The sequence below is a fragment of the Protopterus annectens genome, chromosome 6.part1 (assembly GCF_019279795.1).
Source record: "Protopterus annectens isolate FY-2018-M chromosome 6.part1, PAN1.0, whole genome shotgun sequence".
Lineage (NCBI taxonomy): Eukaryota > Metazoa > Chordata > Ceratodontiformes > Protopteridae > Protopterus > Protopterus annectens.
Window position 1 is genome coordinate 50071695 of NC_056738.1, and position 25329 is coordinate 50097023.

At 43.6% G+C, this 25329-nt stretch overlaps 1 protein-coding gene across 1 annotated transcript in view; it reads right to left on the reverse strand.

Moving 5' to 3' along the window:
- The window catches only part of ZNF512 (zinc finger protein 512), a 1352022-nt gene that overhangs the window by 814788 nt on the left and 511905 nt on the right, over positions 1–25329 (reverse strand). The window contains exon 8 of the mRNA XM_044075342.1: positions 5835–6241. Within this exon, the coding sequence (XP_043931277.1) occupies positions 5835–6241 (407 nt within the window). The remainder of the gene's footprint in view (positions 1–5834; positions 6242–25329) is intronic.

Consider the following 25329-nt stretch of genomic DNA (forward strand, 5'->3'; position numbering starts at 1 on the left):
ATTCAGGATGAGAGGCAGGGAGGGCTGGGCCGTCCCCAGCTCCCTTAGCCTGGATCCAGGTGCAAAACCTTTTCCATTTGTCAGCATATGACTTTCTAGTGCTAGGGAGTCTGGCTTCACGTATAGCATCTTTTAGCTGTTTGCTGACATTGGCAGCTTGTGCAGTGGTCAGGGAATAAGCTAGGCTGCCAGATTGAGGGTCTGCAATTGGGGATACATGAATTCTCCTACCTTCTGGGTCAGGAGTGTAGTATCGAAGGGATATGCCATGGTGGCAAAGGTGACAGGCTGAGTAGCAGTGGGTACCAGTGATGGTGTGGCCAAGTCTAGGGCAATCAAGGTTGTCCTTGGTTTTTCCTCCCTTACTTTCAGCAGTACCCTTGTAATGAGCAGTAGTGCGGGGAATGCACAGACAGAGGTAGACCCACTGGAAGGTTAAAGCATCCACTTTCCAGGCCTTGCCTCCCTGGTGCAGAATTTGCTGAGCTGATGGTTGGAGTGGGAAGCAAACAGGTCGACCTTCGGCATGCCCCATTTCTGAGTTACAAGGGTGAAGGTTCTTTGGTCTAGCTGCCACTTGTGCAGGTCCAGAAGATTTCTGCTTAAGCTGTCTGCCAGAGAGTTTAGAGAGCCTGGCAGGAATTGTGCTAACAGGTGTAGTTGCATGGTTGAGGCTGTGTGGCTAAGGGTCATGGCAAGCCTGCACAGAGGGTATGAGTGAGTTCCCTCCTGCTTGTCGATATACCACATCACAGTCACATCACAGTGGTGTTGTCTGTTTTGATTAGTAGAGCCCCCGGGGAGAGGAGGGGTCTGAAAGCTGTCAGTGCGTGCTAAACAGCTAACATTTTTTTTTGGTTGATGTGCAGATGTATTTGATGTGGGCTCCATTGGCCCTGTACACACCTGCCATCCAGGTGTGCAAGCCAGGCATAAGTCTGATGCTTCTGTGGTGAAGGTGTGAGGTTGTGAGAAGGGTAGTCCCTTGTGGTAGCATGCTGCTGCCCACCAAAGAAAATCTTTCCTTAAACAAGGTATCACTGGTGTAAGAGTTTCCAGGTCTTGAGAGTGTTGACACCAAAGGCTTTTTAGGTACCAGTGTAGTTTCCTCATATGCAGTCTGGCATATGAAATAAGTAGAATGCAAGACGCCATGAACCCCAGAGCCTGCAGGATTTTCCTTGCGGATAACTGGGGTCTGGTGGCTAGTTGAGAGAAATAGGCTGTCAAGTAGGTTTGCTTTTCTGGTGTAAGGAATGCCATCTGGGATGCTGTGTCCAGGCTTGCTCCTACGAATATAATTTTTTGGGTGGGTACTAGTTTGGATTGCTTTTCGTGGATAGTATACTTTAGGGAGGTCAGTACATCCTTTACAAAGGCCAGGTGCTTGAGCAGCTTTTCCTGTCTGCTTGAATTAGGCAGTCTAAGTATGGGTAAATTTGAATATTTATTTGCCTGCAAAAAGCAATGGTGGGAGCCAGACACTTTGTGAAAACTCTGGGAGCAGTGGATAAGCCAAAGGGAAGTGCAGAGAACTGAAAGTGCAGTGATCCTGCCCTAGAATGTAGACATTTCCTACATGACTCCCTGACTGGGATGTGTAGGTAGGCCTCTTTTAGGTCTAGGGTGGCTAACCAAGCATCCTTGGAGAGCATAGGTAGTAGTTGCTGGAGGGTGAGAATTTTGTTATCACCAGAAAGGTGTTTAGAATGGATAGATAGAGGATGGGGTGCCAGGTGCCCTCTTTTCTGGGTTCCAGGAAGAGTCTGGAGTAGGAACCTTGGCCTATCTGTTCTGCAGGAACATGCTCTATTGCCCTCATAGAAAGCAGGGAAAGGACTTGCATTTTGGCCTCTGCCCACTGGTTTGGGGGAAGATCCGGGAACCCTTTTGGGGTTGGTAGAGTGTGGAAATAAACTTTTGCAGGTGGGCAGAAGAAGGGGGTGGAAGTGGAGAGTCATTGTGAGTTCTTACCATGAGGGGGTGGCTTAACATTCCCTGGTTTTGAACAGGAGGAACTCCATTGCTTAGCTCTCTGCATTCCCTGGGGCTGCTGTCTGGGGGACCTGCTTCCCCAGGGTCTGGGCTGAGCTGACCTGGAGGACGCAGGAAAGGACCAGTGCTTGGAGGGGCAATGCCTACTGTACCTGGGTGGCTGGACCTGCAGGAAGTCCTTAACTGTCTGCACATATTTAACTTTTTCTTCCATCTTTTTTAAGCAGTCCTCTGCCTTGGTGCTAAATAAGTTGTCTATGTGCAAGGGTGCGTCCAATAATTTGGATTTGACATGGTCTGGCAGGGGCTGTTCCTTAAGCCAAGCATGCCTTCTAAGGACAGAACCAGTGACTGCTGCCCTGGAAGATGCTTCCAGGGCGTCAAAACCACACTGTAAGGTGTGCTTAGTTACTTGACTGCATTAACTCTTGTAACTATTTTCTGCACAAGCAGGAAAAAATGATATTTTTTGTTTGAGGAGTTCCATGGCATTTTGCTGAAATTTTAGCATATGGAGCTGACAATTTAGTGCTCTAATAGCAAGAGTAGCAGAGGTGTTTACTTTTTTACCCCATCTGTCTAATGCTCGGAAATCCCTATCTGAGGGGGTGGGATTCTTAGCAGAAGTTGCTTTAATTCCTTTAGGCCCTTGAGAAATAACCTCAGGGTCAGCAGTAGGATTTTTGAAAATAAATTTATTTGAGTCAGGGACTCTATAGTACCTGTCAGGTTTCCTGGGAGCAGGAGGGAGGATGTCAGGAGTCAAACTAGATTCCATGAAAACATCATCCACAACATCCAGGACAGGAGGAATGGCCAGAGGTCTGTGCTGTGGAAGATCCAAGAATTCCCTGAGTCTCTTTTTAGATTGAGAGTAAGTCCTGACATTCCCATTGGAAATGCTCTCAAAGTATGTAGGGTTTTCCCAAAGGAAAAGTCCTCCGGTGGAGAGGCTGAAGGAATGGATTCCTCTGCATCAGAATCCTTATAAGCAGAAAGGGGTTGCATGCCTTCATATTCAGATGCCTCAGAGTTATTGGACTCCTGTTCACATAAAACTACTGGAGACCAATCTCTTTCAATATGGAAGGGGTAGCTTGGCTTCCCCTGATGAGCATTATAAGGTCTTCCGCTACTTTAAGCATTTGAGACTGAGGCAAGGAAGCAGGTGCTTGATATTGGGTCGTCGGTTTCTTGGGTGTGGTTTGTACCCTGGGCCTTAGAAACTCGGTAGTTTTCAAAAGAACGGTAGACGCGAAAGAAGTCAGTCTGTGTTGAGAATCAGTGGTGCAAAGTACTTCCTCTGAAGCCGGTGCCTGCTCAGCGGTCCGGACCCATCCAAGGTAGAGACATCCGCAGTATCTTTAGTCGATGAAGAGTCTCGCGGCATACCAGACTATGAAAGCGTCTTGGTAGCAGCCTGCGAATCCACAGAAGTGGGCATCAGGGGCTGCGAAAGCGCCTCATTGAGGACCAAAGAACTGACGACTAGCTTAACGGAAGCATTGTCGATAGGTTTGGACCGGTGCGGTCTCTGTCTTTATCCTTACATTTTTTCAAAAGATCTGCTGTCGGATGGCTTACCGAACCCATATCGGAATTCGAGGACTAAGAGCAAAAATATCTAGCTACAATAAGGGCCCGACGACATAGTTCTGGTGGTGAACAAAAAGTACAGTTTTGTACCTACCATAAATGTAGATGTTCGAGTGTTCACACTGCTGCAGTCATTACACTTGGGTTATCCTGCCGTCAGGCGGTCCCATAGTCGTAATTACTCCAAAAACGTGCTAGCAAGTACGGCAGATGCACGGGCCAAAGTAACTTGAATGTAAACAAACAGAGAAAAGGCCAGCACCAGGGATACGAAGCAAAGATGATTTATTAATTCTACCAGACCAGTTTCAGCATATAGCTTTCTTCAGTGGTTATACATGGTCAGCAGTTCACAAATTGCATTTATATATGATACCCAATTCAGCAACAATTGACATCATTTCCTGTGAGTGACAAAAAAGGATAGTGCATACAAAGTGTTACAAAATGCATGTATACATATGTATGAATATACGTGCATAAAATAAAAGGAACAGCATACAAAAATGAATGATACAATGTACTCTGAATAATGAAAATAAAAATAAGTTGATAAATTATAAAACTAACTACTGAATATTCAGCATAATCCTAAGCACAGTTTCATAACTTAAGACCTGGTGGAAAAAGACCACCTAATTTGACTATCCATTTCTTTTCTTTGGTGTTCAATAAATTGTGCCATCCTGTTCTGAAATCTTTATTTCCAAAAATTCTATCAATAATGGTAAAAGTGAATTTAGCTGTTTTGTGAATCAGTGAGTGTTTGTGCAAAGCGTTGGTCATTCTAGCATTTCTAATGTCTCCCAGATGTTCTGACATCCGACATCTGAACTGTCTGGATGTTAGACCAATGTAGAACGCTTGACATGTGCAAGTTGCCAAGTAAATAACCCACTCACTTCCACAATTAGCAAAACACTTAAATAATTTACCTGTATTTTTGCTGGTAAAATTCTTAGTCTTAAAGATGTGTTTACAGAAAGAGCAATGCACACATGGATAACACCCCACTAATTTCTCCCCAGAAAGAGTAGTTTGGTGATGCATGCTCGATTTGGTCATGATCCTTTTGTAATGTGAGAAATGTGACCCCAGGGTTTTTCCTTTTCTATACGAAAACTGACATCTGTCCCGCAACCAATCAAGTCATATGTTACTTTTAAGTACATTCCAATGTTTATTAATGATGTGAGTGAACTGATAAGTATTCGTTCCAAATGTTGTGACCAGCCTGATGGTATCCTGATTACCCAAAAAATGTTTGGATTTGTATGTTAATAGGCTGTCCCTCGACTGATTACAGGCCCATATTGATGCAGTTTTAACATTGTCCTGCTTGTACCCTCTTTCTAAAAATCTATTAGTAAGATCCTGGTGACATATATTGAGGTCTTGCTCTGAGGAGCATATTCTTCTAATTCTAAGAAATTGCGATTTGGGAATATTATTGATAGTGTGTCTGGGATGGAGACTGGAAGCATGTAGCAAGCTATTATACTGTGGATACTTCCTGTAAACCGTTGTTCTTAAAGTATGATCTGGTTTTCGCTCCAAATGTACGTCCAAAAAATCAATTTCTTGTACGTTGTAATTGACAGTAAATTCAACTCCCCACTTGTTACAATTGAGATACTCCACAAATTCCTGGAGATATTCTGGGCCCCCCTCCAGACTAGCCAAGAGTCATCCAGATAACGGCGCCAGATGTCAATCTCAGGTAAATATAAATTATGCATACCATCATAGATGATCTGTTCATATACCCCATAAACAAATCAGCATAAATAGGGGCAAAACATGCCCCCATCGCAGTGCCCTGAATTTGCCAATAGCATTGATCTTGGAAATAAAAAACATACCTGGTAAGTACATGTTCAGCCATGCAAATTAAAAGAGTACTGAAACCAGGAGGATAGATATTTTGTTCTATTAAGCCAAAATTCCAATGCCAGCAATCCGGCCCAATGGGGAATACAGGTATATAGAGACTTGACATCAAGAGTGCACATGAGCCAATAAGGTTCCAATTGGGATTCTGAAACTATTTGGAGAAATTCGGTTGTATCTTTAATCCTGGCCCTGATATGCATCAATAAGGGCTTCAAATGCTCGGTTAGATGAACAGATAAAGGGTCAGTAAGTGAACCAATCCCCGAGACTATTGGTCTGCCGGGAGGTTCCCTGAGAGATTTGTGGATTTTGGGTAATAGATATAAGTATTGTTTGCAAGGGTTCCGTACTGTTAACTGAATTCTTGTTTTGGCACTGATAATCCCTTCCTCTACTGCAGAATCTAAAAAATCATCTATGGCTTTCTTGAAATTTGGAGTGGGGTCCAAGGACATATGGAAGTAATGCTGATTGCTGGACAACTGTCTTTTACCTTCAGCCCAGTAATAACTGAAGTCCATAATCACAATTGCCCCACCTTTATCCGCTGGAAGAATAACAATATTAGAATTGGATTTGAGATCATCTAAGGCCTGTTGTTCATCTATACTAAGATTCTGTCTCAAAATATTACCTGAACCCAAAACATGGTGCAAATCTTTGATGATGGCTTGTTGGAATATATTGACATGCTTTTCCATAGGTGGATTAAAGTTGGATGGTAGAAACCGAAATTCAGCAGATCTTTGAGCACTATCTTGTTGATCAAAGAAAAGTTTCAGATTAATTTAATGACAAAAGGCCAAAGTATCAGCAACAAAAACACTCTCATCCACAAAAAATCCTGAGATAAAACCAAGACCTTTATTCAACAAAGATTCTTGAACTGAAGTTAGTACATAACTCGAAATATTGTGTATATTTGAAAAAAACTGGGTTCATTTCACTATGCTCTGAAGAAAATCCTCTAGTGTTTCTACACCTGTGCTTGCGTCCCCCCGTGTCTTTCACGTCTAAAGGGAATTCAGAATTACGATCCATAGTCGGCCTGAGTTTCAAAGTCTTGGTCCGGCGTTGGTTGCTGTCGCTTCTTCCCTAACATCAGTGGGCCAGGGGTATAAAAGATGCATCCGACGCCATTTTCTTCCGTTTTTCTTGCCCCAGATGTCAGATGCCCCCAGGTAGGTAGGCAATACATATTGCTAATAAAACATACATATAAAATAAAAACAATACCTTAAGATACAAGCAAATACACCACAAAGGTTGTATAGGATAGACAGGTATAGATAAGCCCAGCTAGGACAGAGGGGATGGAGGGAGGGTGACCTGGACTGCAGCAGTGTGAACACTCGAACATCTACATTTATGGTAGGTACAAAAAGTACAGTTTTGTACCTACCATAAATGCAGATGTTAGAGTGCTCATACAGCTGCAGACATAACAGATGGGTTATCCTGCCGTCAGGCGGGTCCTCGGTCGGTCGAATTCCAAAGTCTAGGTCCGGCGTCGGTTGTCGTCGCTTCTTCCCTGACGTAAGTGCAGCAGGGGTATAAAAGAGCCAGCCGACGCCATCTTCTTCAGTTTTTCTTGCCCCAGATGTCAGGTGTCCCCAGAAGGCAGGCAAAACAAACTTATGTAATCATGCAATATAGAATAATCAAAAAACAGTAGTTGCAAGCAAATACACCATAAAAGAATACCCCAAATAGGTTGTATGAGAAGGTGTTTGTCATAAGGCCCGTCCTAAGAGGGGATGGAGGGGGTGAAACCTGGACTGCAGCTGTATGAGCACTCTAACATCTACATTTATGGTAGGTACAAAACTGTACTATGTTCATCGTGCATACAGCTGCAGTCATAACAGATGGGAAGAATCCAAAGCTAAGTAGTAGGGGTGGCAGGCACTAAGAGGAACTAGGAGGAGCAAGGATGCCCTGCAAGACAGCTGTGGCAAATCCCGCTCTAGATTTAGAGTAAAGTGGAAGGTGATAGTGTTTGGAGAAAGTGTGCACTGAACTCCAAGTGGCTGCTTCCAAAATGTCCTTGGTAGGAACCCCCCTGAGGAAAGCTGCAGAAGTAGCTGTGGCCCTTGTGGAGTGGGATCTGATGCTTGAAGGCACAGCTTTTCCATGAAATGAGTAAAAAAAGCGTATGTAGTGGGCTATCCATTTTGAGATTGTCTGTTTGGAAATAGCCTTTCCTTGAGCACCTGTAGCATAGGACACAAAGAGTTGCTCGGATTTCCTGAATGGCTTTGTCCTGTCCAAATAATAACAAAGTTGTCTGTGAATGTCCAAGGAATGCAGTAGTCTTTCCCCTTTGTTTTGTGGGTTAGGATAAAAGGTAGGTAAGTGTATAGTCTGATTCAAGGCTACACTGGCTACTACCCTTTGGCATAAAGGTAGGGTTGGTTCGTAAGGAAACTCTGTCCTGATGGAAAATGACGAAAGGTTGCACAGCCATGAGGGCCTGTAGTACCAAAACCCTGTGTGCTGAGGTGATAGCCAGAAGGAAGGCTGTTTTCCATGACAAGTATTGTAGTTCTGTTGAAGCAGCTGGCTCAAATGGAGGAAGGGTCAGCTTTTCCAATATGAAGTTGAGGTCCCAAGCAGGGACTGGTGGTTTCCTTGGGGGTCTTATATTCTTTGCCCCTCTGAGGAACTGTCTTAAGAGAGGATGAGAGATTAAAGGAGGATCTGTGTTGTATTGTGCAGAAATGGCTGAAGCGTGGATTTTGATGCAGGAGAAGGAAAGTCCACTGTTTAACATCTCAGCTAGGTACTGTAAAATTTGAGGTAAATTTATTACCCAAGGATTCTGGCCCTTTTTCTGATTCCAGGCACAAAACAGTTTCCATTTGGCGGAGTAGGCTTTTCTAGTAGAAGGTCTTCTGGCCTCCAAGATGACATCCTGCACCTCCTTGGAGAGGAGGGTCTGTTGTGAAATCAAGGGATTCTCCATGCAGCTAGATTCAGGGTTTTGAGCTGGCTGTGAAGAGATATGAAGTTGTGCTGGGACAACAGAAGAGGCACTAGAGGTAGGATCCATGGTGGGGAATGTGTCAGGCTCTTCAGGAGCAGATACCAGTGTTGTCTTGGCCAATCTGGAGCAATGAGAATCATTTTCGGCCTCTCTGCTCTGGCTTTTAACAGAACTTTGGGCAGCAGAGGAAGAGGCGGAAAGGCAGACTGTCAACGTTGTCCAATTGAAAGAAAGTGCGTCCACTTTCCAAGCCTGTGGATGATAGGTCCTTGAACAAAATTTTTTCAATTGGTAATTTCTGTGGGTAGCAAAGAGATCTATGTCTGGCTGTCCCCATGCCCGAGTAATCTTTGCGAAAACTTGAGGATGCTTCCATTCGTGTGGATCTGTCATATTTCTGCTTAGGCTGTCTGCCAGTGTGTTTTCCTTCCCTGGCAGGAATTGTGCCTGAAGTTGGATTTGCAATTCCAGAGCTGTGTTCCATAGGGTCATGGTTAGTCTGCACAGGGGGTATGAATGAGTTCACCCTTGTTTGTTTATGTACCACATCACTGTGGTGTTGTCTGTCCTTATCAACAGCTGGCCTGGATGCAGTAGGTCTTTGAAGGCCATAATAGCATTTTGCACTGCTAGCATTTCCTTTTGGTTGATGTGTAGGTGCTTCTCTTTTTGGGACCATTTTCCCTGAATGCACTGATCTGTCATGTGTGCCCCCCATGTGTAGTCCGAGGTGTCTGTTGTGATGATTTGAGTTGCTTGAGGTACGCAGAAAGGGAGACCTATGTTTCTTTGGCATGCTTGAGCCCACCACAGAAATTCCTTTTGAAGACATAGAATGAGTGGTATAATTGTTTCCAAACTGTGGCTGTGCTGAGACCATAAGTTGTTTAGGTACCATTGAACTTTCCTCATATGCAGCTTTGCACATGGGATCAGAAGGATGCAAGATGCCATGAATCCCAGAGCCTGCAGGACTTTCCTTGCAGTCAGCCTGGTGAAGGTAGCCATTTTGATGAAGTATTGAGATAGTTGCCCTTGTTTGTCTGGCGTGAGGTAGGCCATCTGGGTGGTTGTATTCAAGCTGTCACCCAGGAAAATTATTTTTTGAGAGGGTATTAGTTTTGATTTCTTTTTGTTGACTGTGTATCCCAGAAAGTTCAACAGTTTTATTACAAACACCAGGTGTTTCAGAAGTATGCCCTTGCTGTCTGCTTGGATCATGCAGTCGTCCAGATATGGGTATATTTGTATTCCTTGAAGTCTGCAGAAGGCAATTACTGATGCCAGGCATTTTGTAAACACTCTGGGCGCAGTAGATAAGCCAAAGGGCAATGCAGAGAATTGATAATGGGTTGAACCTGCAAGAAATCTGAGGTATCTTCTGCAATCTTGTCTGATAGGGACATGCAGGTATGCCTCCTTGAGGTCCAATGTTACCAGCTAAGACTCCTTGCCCAGCATGGGAAGAAGCTGCTGTAATGTGAGCATCTTGAATTTTGGTACCTGTAAATATGTGTTTAGGATGAATAGGTCTAAAATAGGTCTCCAATCTTTGTCTTTCCTTGGTACCAGGAATAGTCTGGAATAAAACCCTTGACCTTGTTCTTTTGCAGGTACCTCTTGAATAGCTTTCATGTCCATGAGAGCTGAAATTTGTTTTGTGCCTCTGCCCTTTGATTTTGTGGCAGGTTTGGCATGCCTCTCATTTTTGGAAGGGTGTGAAAGTGGAATCTGTAGCCTCTGTCTATAATGTCCAGAATCCATTTGTCTTTTGTGACAATATGCCAATTTTTTGAGAATAATGCCAGTTTTCCGCCCAAAGGTGCTGCCATTAAAGCTTTGCTTGGCAGATAAAGGGGGAAGTCATTGTGTCTGCTTTCTGAATGACTGATCTATCTTCTCCACCTCTTGGGGTTGGTGCTTACATTGTCTGGCTCTGAATGATCCTTGAGGTTGCCCTCTACCCCTCGGGCGTCTATCTGCCTTTTTGAGGTCTGTCTGTGGCTGGAAAGGACCAATTTTTTTGAAGGCCAGTTTCTGCTGAAATGTGGAGGTTGTACCTGCAGGAAATCTTTTACTGTTTGCATTGATCTGGCTTTTTCCTCCATTTTCTTTAGTACCTCCTCAGCTTTAACACCAAACAATACATCTTTTTGAAGAGGTGCATCTAGTAATTTAGCTTTGACATGATCTGGTAAGGCTTGCTCTTTGAGCCAAGCATGTCTACGTATGACTGACCCTGTAACAGCAGCTCTACATGAGGCCTCTAAAGCATCAAAACAACACTGCAAGGTATGTTTACCCACTTGCTCTGCACCATGCAATAAATCCTGCAACTCTTAAATCTGGTTGTTCTGGTTGTGTCATTTTGCTTTTCAACTGAGATAACAAAAACTGTTGATACTTTAACATATGAAACTGACAGTTTAATGCCCTCATGGTTAAAGTGGCCGAGGTATACACCTTTTTCCCCCACCTTTCTAAAGCTCTGGAATCTCTCTCTGAAGGTAATGGGTTTTTAGCAGTAGAGGCCTTAATTCCCTTGGGACCCTGTGAAATAGTTTCTGGGTCAGCAGTATGGCTTTTGTATAGGAACTGGTGTGAATCAGGGACCCGGTAATACCTGTCTGGTTTAACAGGAGCTGGAGGTAAAGAATCTGGGTTGAGGCTGGCTTCTGTGTACACATCATCTAATATATCTAAAACAGGAGGGATAGCCAGGGGCCTATGCTGGGGGAGCAAGAGAAAATCCCTGAGCCTTTTCTTGGAATCTGAGTAATCTTGGCCTTCCCAGTGGAAGTGTTCCCTCAAGGTATGCAGGGTTTCCCCAAAAGAGTAGTCCTCAGGGGGGGAGACAGAGGGAATAGACTCCTCTGCATCAGAGTCTTCAAAAGGAGAATATGTATAGTCCTGGTCCTCAGAATGTTCAGAGGTAATAGAGGCTTGATCTGAGGAAGGGTAATCTTCCTCTAATCTGGGCCTTTTGTCCGAAGGGGGTTGAGAACCCCTGATAAGAGTAATCAAATCCTCAGCCATTTTGAGCATCTGTTTTTTAGGCATGGGGCCTTGAGAGGGGGTCTGAGGTCCCTGTTTTTTAGTTTTCATGGCTGCTTTAGATTTTGTGAAAGCTTTAACAGAGAAGGAGGAAGGCCTGAAGACACCTTGAGAAATGGCAGGCCTGTCTAAACTCTGAGTTTCCCCGCCAAAAGTGGCGTCGGTATCTGTAGTTGGAATGGGGACCGAGGAGCCTGCGACCTAGAGTACTGGAGACACTGGTAATGAAGTGTCATCGGTACTCAGGGGCTGCGTAGGCGCCTCGCTGAGAACCGGAGAACCGGTAGTCGGCCTTAGCGTGGTGTCAGTATAAGTCGCGGACCTTGTATGTCGGTCCTTATCTTTGCGTCTTTTACTCAAAACTGGAGTCGGAGTATCCGACGACATAATGTAATTAAATTTTTTACCAAAATAGTGAAGGGCGAACTCTGCCCGACGCTTAATAGTGCGTTTGTTGAATCTAGCACAAAAACAGCAGGCTGAGACGTCGTGGTCTGGGCCTAAGCAAGGAATACAGAAAGAGTGGAAATCCTTATGCGGTATTTGCTTCCCACATGAAATGCAATTATTAACTTTGTCTGACATCGGTCTGAGGCAAGAAAAGTTTCAACGGGTACTTAGCTTTCAAGAAGACTTCGGCTGAAATATTTTCGTAAATCTCAGGAGCTGGCCGACCGGCACTTGCAAACTGCTTCTGCTTCGGGCACCGCGCGGCAAGAAAGACTGAAGAAGATGGCGTCGGCTGGCTCTTTTAAACCCCTGCCGCACTGACGTCAGGGAATAAGCGACAACCGATGCCGGACCTAGACTTTGGAATTCGGCCGACCGAGGACCCGCCTGACGGCAGGATAACCCATCTGTTATGACTGCAGCTGTATGCATGATGAACATCTGTACTATGGTCATCATGTTACACTGCTGCAGTCATCACACTTGGGTAGAATCCCAAAGCTAAGGTTGGGTGGCTGGTCTATAAAGAATTAGGATTGGCTATGAGGCCCTGCAGAACTGCAGTGGCAAATCCTGCTCTGGATTTAGAGTAAATAGGCAAGTGGTAATGCTTGGTAAAGGTGTGCACTGAACTCCAAGTTGACGCCTCGAAAATTTCCTTGGTTGGTACTCCTCTGAGAAAGGCTGTTGGAAGTGGCTGTTGCTCTGGTAGAATGTGGCCTAATATTATTAGGGACTGATTTTCCATGCTGTGTGCAGCAGTAATGAATAGTGTCCTATCCATTTGGAGATAGTTTGCCTTGTGATCCTGCAGCATATGCCACAAACAGTTGCTCAGTTTTCCTGAAAGCTTTTGTTTTGTCCAAGTAAAAGCGTAGCTACCTGTGTAGGTCCAAGGAGTGCAGAAGTTTCTCCCCTTTATTCTGGGGGTTTGGATAGAAAGTTGGCAAATGGATGGTTTGGTTAAGGGCCACACTAGATACCACCTTTGGCATGAAGGTAGGGTTTGTCCTTAAAGAAACCCAGTCCTGATGAAAAATTATAAAAGGTTCCACTGCCATTAATGCCTGTAGCTCAGACTCTACATGCTGAAGTTACTGCCAGGAGCAGAGCTGTTTTCCATGATAAAAAATTTAGTTCGGCTGTATTGGCTGGCTCAAAAGGTGGCAGGGTCAGTTTTTCCAAGACAAAATTGAGGTCCCAAGTTGGTGGTGGTGCCCTCCGGGGTGGTCTTATGTTTTTTGCCCCTCTGAGGTACTGCTTTAGCAAGGGATGAGAGAATAAAGGAGGATCCGTGTTGTAATGTGCTGAAATGGCAGAGGCGTGGATCTTAATTGATGAGAAGGATAGGCCTTTGTCCAGCAACTCAGTTAAGTATTGTAAAATCTGAGGTATGTTTGGGACAAGAGGGTCAAGGCTTTGAGCCTGGTTCCAGGCACAGAATCTCCTCCATTTTTCTAAGTAAGATTTCCTGGTGCTAGGCCTCCTGGCCTCCAAAATGACATCCATAACAGCATTAGAGAGAGGTGTTGCCTGGCTGACTAATGGATCTGCCATGCAGCCAGGTTTAGCCTTTTGAGCTGACCATGCAGGATCTGATTATTTTGTTGAGTCAGAAGGTGTGAAGTTTGAGGCAGAATCCATGGTGGGCCTTATGCTAAGTTCTTTAAGACTGGGTACCAGTGCTGGCGTGGCCAGTCTGGAGCAATCAGGATCATCTGTGGTTTTTCTTGTCTGGCTTTTAAGAGTACCTTTGAAAGGAGAGGCAGTGGTGGGAAGGCATAAACTTTTAGGTTTTTCCAACTGAATGAGAGAGCATCTACTTTCCATGCTTGTGTGTGGTAAGTCCTTGTGCAGAATTTTTGTAGTTGGCAATTCAGTGGGGAGGCAAAAAGATCTATGTCTGGGCGTCCCCATTTTTGTGTTACCCTGCTGAAGACTTGTGGATTCAATTTCCATTCGTGAGGGTCCATGATATTTCTGCTTAGATAGTCTGCCAGAGTATTTTTCCTTCCTGGCAGGAATTGTGCTTGCAGATGAACTTGATAAGTTGGAGCGGTGTTCCACAAGGTCATGGCTTGCCTGCACAGGGGATAAAAATGAGTGCCCCTTGCTTGTTTATGTACCACATTACTGTGGTGTTGTCTGTCCTTAACAGTAATTGTCCTGGATGCAGAAGGTCCTTGAAAGCTTTTAGGGCATTTTGAACAGCCAACATCTCTTTTTGATTGATGTGAAGATGCATTTGGTCTGTGGTCCACTTGCCCTGAATACATTTTCCTGCCATGTGTGCTCCCCAGGCATAATCTGAAGCATCTGTTAGAGTCTTCCTGGCTGTGGGTAGAGTGAAAGGCTCACCCTTGTTGAGGTGACATGCCTGTGCCCACCATCGAAACTCCTGTTGCATTGCAGGGAATTATTGGAATTACTGCTTCTAAACTGTGAGAGTGTTGAGTCCAAACACTTTTTAGGTACCATTGTAATTTCCTCATATGCAGTCTGGCATATGGAATTAGTAGTATGCAGGATGCCATGAATCCCAGGGCCTGCAGAATCTTTCTTGCAGGGAGATGGGACTTTTTTGCTAGTAATTGAAAATATTGAGTCAGTTGTCCTGGTTTGTCTGGCATGAAGTAAGCCATCTGGGCCGTTGTATTTAAGCTGGCACCCAGGAATGTTATCTGCTGTGCGGGCACTAGTTTTGACTTCTTTTCGTTTACTGTGTACCCTAGAGAAATTAGCAACCTTCTTACAAACGCCAGATGCTTTAGAAGAATGTCTTTTGTCTCTGCTTGGATGAGGCAGTCGTCCAGGTATGGATATATTTGAATTCCTTTTTGTCTGCAAAATGCAATTACTGGTGCCAGGCACTTTGTAAAGACCCTGGGCGCAGTAGATAAGCCAAAGGGCAGTGCAGGGGAATTGGTAGTGCATTGTACCAGCTTTGAATCTGAGGTATCTTCTGCAATTTTGTCTGATAGGGACATGCAGGTATGCCTCTGAGGTCCAGAGTAAAAAGCCAAGCCTTCTTGCCCAGCATGGGAAGAAGCTGCTGTAGTGTCAACATTTTGAATTTCAGAACATCCAGGTAAGTATTTAGAGTTGAAAGGTCTAGAATGGGTCTCCAGGCTTTGTCCTTTCTGGGGACCAGAAAGAGTCTTGAGTAAAATCCTTGTCCCTGCTGTGGTACTTTTTGAATAGCTCTCATGTCCATGAGGGCTGAAATTTGTTTTTGAGCCTCTGCCCATTGATTTTGTGGCAGGTTTGGCATTCCTTTTAGCCTTGGTAAAGTGTGAAAGTGGAATCAGTAACCGTAAGACACAATATTCAGAACCCATTTGTCTTGGGTGATTGCCAATTTTGAGAAAAAAGTGCTAGTTTTCCCCCTAAGGGGGCTGCCAAAAGGGGAGTGCTTGGCGTATGCAGGGGGAAATCATTGGGACTGCTTCTGGTAAGGTTGAGACTTGTCCTCACCCCCTTTTTGGGTTGAGGTGCCCCACTGTCGTTGTCTGTTAGAGCCTTGGGGTTGAGATCTGCCTCTTGGGCGCCTGTATCTGCCTCTCTGTGGTCTGTCTGACACTGGAAAGGACCAATTCTTTGTAGGCCAATTTCTGCTAAATCGAGGTGGCTGTACCTGTAAGAAATCTTTGACTGTTTGCATACATTTAGCTTTATCCTCCATTTTCTTTAACACATCTTCTGCCTTAACACCAAACAAGGTATCATGCTGTAAAGGAGCATCCAATAATTTTGCCTTAACATGATCAGGTAAACTCTGTTCTTTTAACCAAGCATGTCTTCGAATCACAGAACCTGTAACTGCGGCTCTGCAAGAGGCCTCTAAAGAATCCAAACCACAATGCAGAGTATGTTTTCCCACCTGTTCAACTGCATGCAATAAATCCTGCATTTCCTTATAGTCAGGGGCTTCTGAGCTTGCAAGCATTTTCTGTTTTAACTGAACCATTAAATATTGTTGGTACTTAAGCATGTGAAACTGACAATTTAAAGCCCTTACTGCTAAAGTTGCAGAGGTGTAAACTTTCTTCCCCCATCTATCCAATGCTCTGGAATCTCTGTCAGAGGGGACTGGATTTTTTGCAATGGAAGCCTTAACCCCTTTGGGACCCTGGGAAATAGTTTCTAGATCAGCAGAGGGGTTTTTATAAAGAAACTTATGAGAGTCAGGGACTCTATAATACCTATCTGGCTTGGCTGGTGCAGGGGGTAAAGAATCAGGAGATAAACTGGATTCAGAGAACAAATCATCCGCAATATCTAACGCAGGCGGGATAGCTAGGGGCCTGTGCTGAGGCAAGAAAAGGAAGTCCCTGAGCCTTTTCTTAGATTCTGAATACTCCTGACTTTCCCAATGGAAATGTTCCCAAATGGCATGTAAGGTTTCCCCAAAAGAATAATCCTCAGGAGGAGAGGCTGAAGGGATGGATTCTTCAGCATCAGAGTTCTCATAGGGGGGTAGAGAGTATCCCTGGTCTGAAGAGGAATCAGAGGAAATGGAAACCTGATCAGAGGAATCGTTGTCTGTATCCTGCCTAGGCCTTTTCTCAGGAGGGAGATGGGAACCCCTGATTAGTGTAATGAGGTCTTCGGCCATTTTAAGCACCTGTTTCTTAGGCATGGAGGACTGTCCAGGGGAATGCTGTACTTGCTTCTTTGTCTTTAATGGTGTTTTTGTTTTGGCTGTTTCTTTAATGGTAAGCTGTGAAGGTCTGAAGACACCCTCAGAAGCCAATGCCTGCTCAGCGGCTCCGGACCCATCTGAGGGGTTAGTTTCCGTAGGCCCAATACCTTGAGTATCCAGTGGCCTAGATGTCTCCACGTGGGAGTCGGAGGCAGCCCGTGGCTCTGAGGTAGTGGGTGTCAGGGGCTGCGAAAGCGCCTCACTGAGAACCGGCGACTGGCCTAGAAGAGGCTTCGTTGTCGGTTTTGGACCTCGGATGTCTGCCCTTATCCTTGTCTTTGCGTTTTTTTCATAATTGTGGTCGTCGGTTGATCCGATGGTATAGTATAATTGAATCTGTGGCCAAAGTAGTGCAAAGCAAAATCAAAACGTCGTTTTATAGTACGTTTGTTAAATCTAGCACAAAATCGGCAACTAGTGACGTCGTGATCAGGGCCTAGGCATGGAATACAGTAAGAGTCGAAGTCCTTATGAGGTATTTGCTTCCCACAAGAAATACAATTATTAACTTTTTCTGACATCGGTCTGAGGCAAGAAAAGTTTCCCCAACGGGGTACTTAGCTTTACTGAAGACTTCGGATCTGAAATTCGACTTTGAAAATTTCAGGAGTCGGCCGACCGGCACTTGCAAACTGCTTTTGCTTCGGGCACCACGCGGCAAGAAAGACTGAAGAAAATGGCGTCAGATGCATCTTTTATACCCCTGGTGCACTGACGTCAGGGAAGAAGCAACAGCAACCGACGCCGGACCAAGACTTTGGAACTCAGGCTGACTACGGGACCGCCTGACGGCAGGATAACCCAAGTGTGATGACTGCAGCAGTGTAACATGATGAACATCACAAAAGCGACAGCGGGGGACGTCGTGGTCTGGGCCTAAGCAAGTGGCGCAGTAAGAATGAAAGTCTTGGTGTGGTATTTGCTTTCCACAGGTGAGACTTAGCTTTAGAAGACTTCAACTTCGATTCGGAAACGAAAACTCAAGCAGCGGCCGACCGGCACTTGTGCGAACTGCTTCTGCTTTGGGTTCCTCGGCAAGAAAGACTGATGTAATAGCACTGCCTGCCTGATTTTATACCACTGCCGACTTGACATCAGTCCTGGAGCGACAGCAACCGACGCATAAATACTAAGCCTCTGGTATTCGGGCCGACTGAGGGCTACCCCATGGCAAGATAACCCAAGTGTGATGACTGCAACAGTGAAACAGGACGATCATTTTTTGTTTTAAAGTCTTCAGGCAGGGGTTGGAGTCTAAGCCATGAATATCTGCGTAAAACAGAAGCAGATGCTGCAGACCTTGCAGAGGCCTCAGCTGCATCATAGCTGAACTTTATCGTGTCAAGCTACCAGAGATGCCAGGGATGGCTTAGATGCTACTTGTGTCTTGTTTGGGAAGTCGGGTAAGGAGGACAGTAGGGATGAATCCTGTTATACCAAATCTAAGGCATATTTCACTATTTGGGTCTGGTAATTAATTGCCTTAAATGCTGGAGCGGAAGTAGTATATATCTTTTTTCCCAGCCTGTCCATTACCTTGCTATCCTTGTCTGAAGGCAAGAGTGAAGAGAAAGGGATGAGTCTGGACTGCTTGGCTGGGGCCACTGCTCTGCCAAATGGGGCTTTTCAAGAAATGTGTGCTCATCAGGGATCTTATAGAAACGGTCATATCTCTTGGGAGCAGGAGTTTCAGAATCCGGATTTTTGAGGCTGAAGCAAATGCATCTAGGTATGCTGGAATCACTGGTGTAATGGCTGATGGGGAGGGTGACTCCAACTGGACCAGCTCAAAATACGGTTTTTGAATTTCAGTTATCTGAACTGTATTTAAAATACTCCCTCATTTTAGCAACAGTTTCTCCAAATGTAATATCCTCGGGGGGGGGGGGGGGGTTCCCTCAATGGAATCCTCATCTGTGGAGTAGTACTCCAAGGAAGAAGCTATTTGGGATGAGTAAGTAACTGACTCATATGGGGAGGAGGGATAGAGATACCGGAGGCAGGTCCGGGGCTTAGCACAGGCAATGTGGATGCTGTGGAGACTGAAGGCCTAAGGACCCAACGGCTGGCAAGCCAATCACAGCAAGCAGTCATTTATTTGAGGCTGGTCAGCACGGACTCAGGTTTCAGTGGGGGGGGGTGGAGAACAGGTAGGGTCAGGATAGGTAGGAGGGCTGGGCTGTCCAGGGGAAGGGTTGAAAAAGTTGGGAACAAAGCAAATCAGTCTTTTTAACCTCTACCTTGGCAGCTTGTTTGATCAGCTTATCTGTGGAATACTGGTGTGTGTTTGAACTACGTGTGGGATCAAAGAACAAGGTAGGGCCCTTTTTGTTTGTTTTTGATTTGATCACCGGATTTAGTGGCATTTATCTGTTAACAGGTACTTTGATTACTTAATAGTGTAGGATGCTTAAGGTATCATGTTTAAAGGCATGCAAACAGCTGGTTAAGTGGGGCTAAGGTTGAATTAAATTGGTGCGTTATAATTGAGGTTCGTTTTGCAGGCCTATATTTTGGTGCTAGAAGCAGGTTAGTAACTAAGAGTGTACCTGGAAAGTATCAAGTGAAATTAGAAGACCAAAAGGGTTTAAGAAGTTTTTAACCAAGGGTTTGGCGTGACTGAATTAAAGCATGGTTAAATTAAAAATATTAAAGGTAGGGCTTGTGAGCTGAGGCCTGCAGCTAGCCACATGTCAGGGCTTGTGAGCCGAGGCCTGCAGCTAGCCACATGGCTGGGCTTGTGAATTGAGGCCTGCAACTAGCAACATGGCAGGGCTTGTGAGCTGAGGCCTGCAGCTAACCACATGACAGGGCTTGTGAACTGAGGCTGTTAGCAGCACAAGTACAATACTTGTTTTTGGTGCAGAAGGCTGTGGGTTCTGCTCCCATAGTAGGTAGTTGGTTTGCTGATACTGTACTGTACTTAAGAGGAAGCCAGTGGTTAGCCGCATGGCAGGACTTGTGAGCTGAGGTCTGCAGTTAGCCACATGGCAAGCCTTGCGACCTAAGACCGGGTTTGTGAGCGGAGACTGTTCGCACAAGTAGAATACTTGTTTTTGATGCTGTTGGCTGCGGGTTCTTCTCCCTATGTATGTAGATGGTTTGATGATACCATACTGTGTTCATTATATCCGAGTGACGTCTCCAGGTGCATCTGCAGTTACCTCCTACTGCTCCTCTAGGAGTCAAATATTGCTTGTTCATATTTGCATTAATAATTCTAAAACCATACCACATACAAGGTATCAGAATGTTTTATCTTTAAGCATACATGATGGCAAACACAACTGTATTGATATTTGACCTATGTCAATGACTACTTCTTAGAAATGTAAGGTGATAACTTCATTTTTTAAAGGCTGAAGCCACGCCCACTGGGAGTTAAAGGTACACACTCAAAGAGCTCTACTGGAAGGAATGAGTGAGAAAGCCTGCAGTTAGCCACATGGCAGGGCTTGTTGCAATTAGCCACATGGCAGGGCCTGGAAACTGAGGCCTGCAGTTAGCCACATGGCAAGGTCTGGAAACTGAAGCCTGCAGGTAGCCACTTGGGGCCAGGCCTGTGAACTGAGGCCTATAGGTAGCCGCAGGGCCTGGGAGCTGAGGCTGCGAAGCAGCCACAGGCAGAGCATTTGGACAGGATCAGAAATAGTCGAGGGCACTCGAGGCCAGTTTGCCTTAAACTATTTTATTTACATGGGACAACGATTTTGTATCAGAGAAAAGGCTAGTTATGTTATTGTTGATGTTTAAAGACACTTTGGTTTAAGAACATGTAGGCAGATTGCTTAAGTTACTATTTGATGTAATGGCTTTAGTTTGTGTAATTTTGTAACTCAAATCAGTTAGATTTTTGAAATGCCTGGATATTAGGTTACAAACAGGAAAGAGGGTAAAATAAAATATGTACTTGAAGGTATCAGACTAAATTTAAGTGACAGAATAGGTTTAAATTAATACTTCAAGTAGAGTTTACTATGGGATTAAGGCTCACTTAAGGCATGAAACAAAGGCACACATGCCCAAGTGTGGCCTGGGGTTTAGGGATGAGATGTAAAAGGTTTTAGCAATAGCTGAAATTGTTTTTCTTAGTAATCCAGCAAACAATAGTGGTGGCCTACAATTAATTAGATGGCTGGGGTCAGTGAAGAATCACATGGCAAGGCCAGGGAGTTGGGGCCAGCTTATATGCTTAACTCATTCACTCCAGAGCAGCTCAGGAAAAGCTGCCTGCTTAATTCCACCATAGGAAGAACAGTGCAGCCTGAGCTCATTTTCAGAAAATCCATTTGTAATACTATACAGAAAACAAATGCTCATAACTCTAACTATAAGAGCTACACTAAAAATGTAAACACGAAAGTTGTTCAGCAGACACTGACCTTTCCAACAGTGTAAATGTTGATAGTGCATATCAAAGTCATAATGAAATATTTGGCAAGGAATGCTGATATTGTGCAAAGTTTTTAACTTTTTGGAAAAGTAAAGCACAATATCTTGGTCTATGTACCATGCAGACCCATACAATTTGAATTCAATTTGTTAGTATGATTGTCAGCTTTAAAATGATACCTTAACCATTACTGTGTGATGTTCCTTTCTTGAGATATTCACAGAAATATGATTAATATATTATTTTTCATAATTGGTAAATAAACAAAGCATAATATCTCATCACCTGTAACAGACAGAGCCTACATATCAGTGTAGAAGTTGTGCATCTGAATGTCAGCTTCAAAATGATGCATCATTTGTGTGATCACCATGCTCCCTTGCAAAGATATGGGCATAATAATGAGAAGTATTGTTAATGTATAATTTTCATAATTGTACAAGACTAAACAAACTGTGATATCTGTACATGTGTAGAGTGCACATACACAGTTCTTTTACCATGTTGTAAGGAGTAACACTGTCTTCAAAATGAGGTATTACTTGGCACACTGACATGCTCCCTTGCAAAGTTATTTACCAAAATATGAAAAAAATCATAATTTCTATAACCTAATTCCAAACAAACTTTGATATCTGCACATGTGTCCAACATACAGGCACAATTCTTTTACCATGTTGGAAACAGCAATACTGTCTTCAAAATGAGGTATTACCTGGCACATTCAGATGCTCCCTTGCAAATTTATCTACCAAAATATGAAAAAAAATCATAATTTTCATAACCCATGTCCGAAACAAACTTTGATATCTGCATATGAGTACAACATACAGGCACCATTCTTTTACCATGTTAGAACTATCAGTACTGTTTTCAAAACGAGGTATTACTTGGTACATTCAGATGTTCCCTTGCAAAGTTATTTACTAAAAATATGAAAAAAAGCATAATTTCCATAACCTAAGTCCGAAACAAACTTTGATATCTGCATATGAGTACAACATACAGGCACCATTCTTTTACCATGTTAGAACTATCAATACTGTTTTCAAAATGAGGTATTACTTTGCACATTCAGATGTTCCCTTGCAAAGTTATTTACCAAAAATATGAAAAAAAAATCATAATTTCCATAACCTAAGTCCGAAACAAACTTCGATATCTGCACATGTGGTACAACATACAGGCACATTTTTTTTACCATGCTAGAACTATCAAAACTGTCTTCAAACTGAGGTATTACTTGGCACACTGACATGCTCCCTTGCAAAGTTATTTACCAAACTATGAATATGAATATTACTAAGCCCTTCCTGCCATCTAAACTCTACACATGCCTGATAAGAGCAGAACAAAAAAATAAGTATTGCAGGATGGTTACTGACATATTAGATTGTACATGCTAGCACTCTCCTGAAACAGTTGTTCTTTCTCAGCATCTTCACCAGCTCCTAACGGCAGTTATTTGCCAAACTCAGAAAAATATATTTTACACAACATATTTCATAATAGACTTTTACTTACTATACTGGTCCTACTTGGTCTTGGGTGTTTTATATTCTTCTCACAAGCTGTATATGATCAAACCTGCATAGCTCTCCTCATGCCATTGTGGTGGTCAGTCAAGAACAATGCAATGCCTTCCTCAGTTAGGTGAATGCCATCCCTTCTGAACAGGTGAACATCTTCCGCAGTGATGCTGTCATGGTAGATTGTAGATCCACCAATACTGTGCATCAAGCCATGCATGAACCCATTCCATAAACGTCTGACCTTGTGAACTGCCTGTTGACTGTTTGCTGTTTTCCATATCTGTCAAGGAATTATATCAGACCACACAAAATGACAAAGTGGCCACCAAGACTGCAGGTGTTCAAAATTTGCTGTGATTTGAAACCGTAGTGAATGTATACTTGCAGCTATATGCCATATACACACACATATAACAACATGATATATATATATATATATATATATATATATATATATAAATGGCATTTAACTTTCAGACACACACAAACTTCAGCCTCATAGAGCAAGACTATAAATAACACTGTCATGCACTTAAAAAATTGGTAGAACAGGATTTATGTTACTATGCATTTCTCTAAGGAATATGAAATGAAAAACAGAAATGTCTGTTACTTAGCAACTTCAGTCTGTTTTATGAGGAACACCCAAACATATGGAAAATGAGTCCCCCTACGACCCTTTAATACTGTAACAGCCGAAAGGTTTAAATGTAAAATAAGAACAAGACTATAATTGGTAACTCAACAAAATGACTTTACAGTTCAAAATGCAGAGGAAATAATTTACCACAATATTGCAGGATAGTCTCAAATAAATAAAGACCACATTTGACGTAGGGTATAGTCATTGCCTTATAAGTAAAAAAGAAAAATAACTAGTAAACTATAATCAGTAACTCGACAAAAAGTAAACAATGTAAAATATATTCTTCCACACACACCCACATTTGTTACATTTCTTGACATTGTACAAATGACAGAAAGAAAGTGGTGGTGGTGGGGGGTGGCTTGCAATGACTTCAAGTGGATAAAAAGCCAAATCTGACTTGTCCATTCATCAATGTGCTAATGACTTGTACTTATGTGAATAACTCTGACAGCTGCTGACAGGTTTGCCTGAAAAGTGGTAATGAGTCAGTGATATTTTGTAGCTGCAGTTATTGTTAATGTGCTAATGACCTGCATTTCATTACTGCAAAGTTATGCATGCTCAGAGACAGGTGCTAATTGCTCCACAGATAGTACAGTTTTGTACCTACCATGAATGTAGATGTGCGAGAGGTATGCATCTGCAAGTCCTAACATATGGGTTGTCCTGCCTCAGGCAGCCCTTCGGTCGGCCGGATTCCAAAGTCTGGGTCTGGCCTCGGCTGATGTCGCACTTCACCCGACGTCATAGCTGCTGTCAATTGGGTATAAAGGCATCAGCCGACACCATTTTCCTCAGTGTTTTTTGCCCCAGATGCCAGGTGCCCTCTAGGAAGGCTAAATTTGGATAAATGCAAATGATTCCAAACAGTAGAGAGCAAATAAAAATAAACATGTATATACATCTATACAAACAAATACACCATAATAGATTCCCCCAGCTAGCTACAAGATGGGCAAATACCCTAGGAGTACCACAGAGGGGAAGGAGGGTGGGTAATCCTGACTGCAGATGCATACCTCTCGGACATCTACATTTATGGTAGGTATAAAACTGTACTATGTCCTTCAAGGATGCATCTGCAGTCCTAACATATGGGTAGAATACCATAGCCAAACTGGGGGAGGAGGCACTAAGAAGATTATGGTGTAGTTAAGATCCCTTGCAAAACAGCAGTGACAAAACCTGCTCTGGATCTGGAGTATAAAGGTAGATTATAATGCTTGGCAAATGTATGCACGGAGCTCCAAGTAGCAGCCTCTAAAACGTCTTTGGTAGCCACTCCTCGTAAAAAAGCTGTAGTAGTGGCTGTAGCCCTTGTGGAGTGAGGTCTGATGTTTTCTGGAGTTGTCTTTCCATGAAAAGAGTAACAAAATCTAATGCAATTTCCTATCCATTTTGAGATTGTCTGTTTTGAAATTGCTTTTCCTTCCATTCCTGTTGCATATGCTACCAGAAGCTGGTCAGTTTTTCTATTGTTCTTGGTTCTGTCCAGGTAGTAGCGCAATTGCCTGTGCACATCCAAGGTATGCAGTAGTCTTTCCCCCCTGTTCTGTGGGTTGGGGAAGAATGTTGGTAGGTGTATTGCTTGGTTTAATGATACCCTGGAGACCACCTTTGGCATAAAAGTAGGATTAGTTCTCAAGGACACTCTATCCTGATGGAAGATAAGGAAGGGCTGTACTGCCATTAATGCCTGTAATTCAGAAACCCTTCTTGCTGAAGTGATTGCAAGCAGGAAGGCAGTTTTCCAAGATAAGAACTGTAATTCTGCTGTTGCTGCTGGTTCAAAAGGGGGAAGTGTTAACTTTTCTAACACAAAGTTCAGGTCCCATGTAGGCAAAGGTGGCTTCCTTGGAGGCTTTACATTTTTAATTCCTCTCAGAAACTGCCTGAGTAGAGGATGAGAGAAGACTGGAGGATCCATGTTGTATTCTGCTGAAATTGCTGATGCATAAATCTTAATGGAGGAGTAAGACAGGCCATTGTGGAAAAGCTCTGCTAAATATTCCAGGATGTTAGCTATGTTTGCCAATGATACATTTTCTCCTTTTGCTGCACTCCAAATGAGGTATCTTT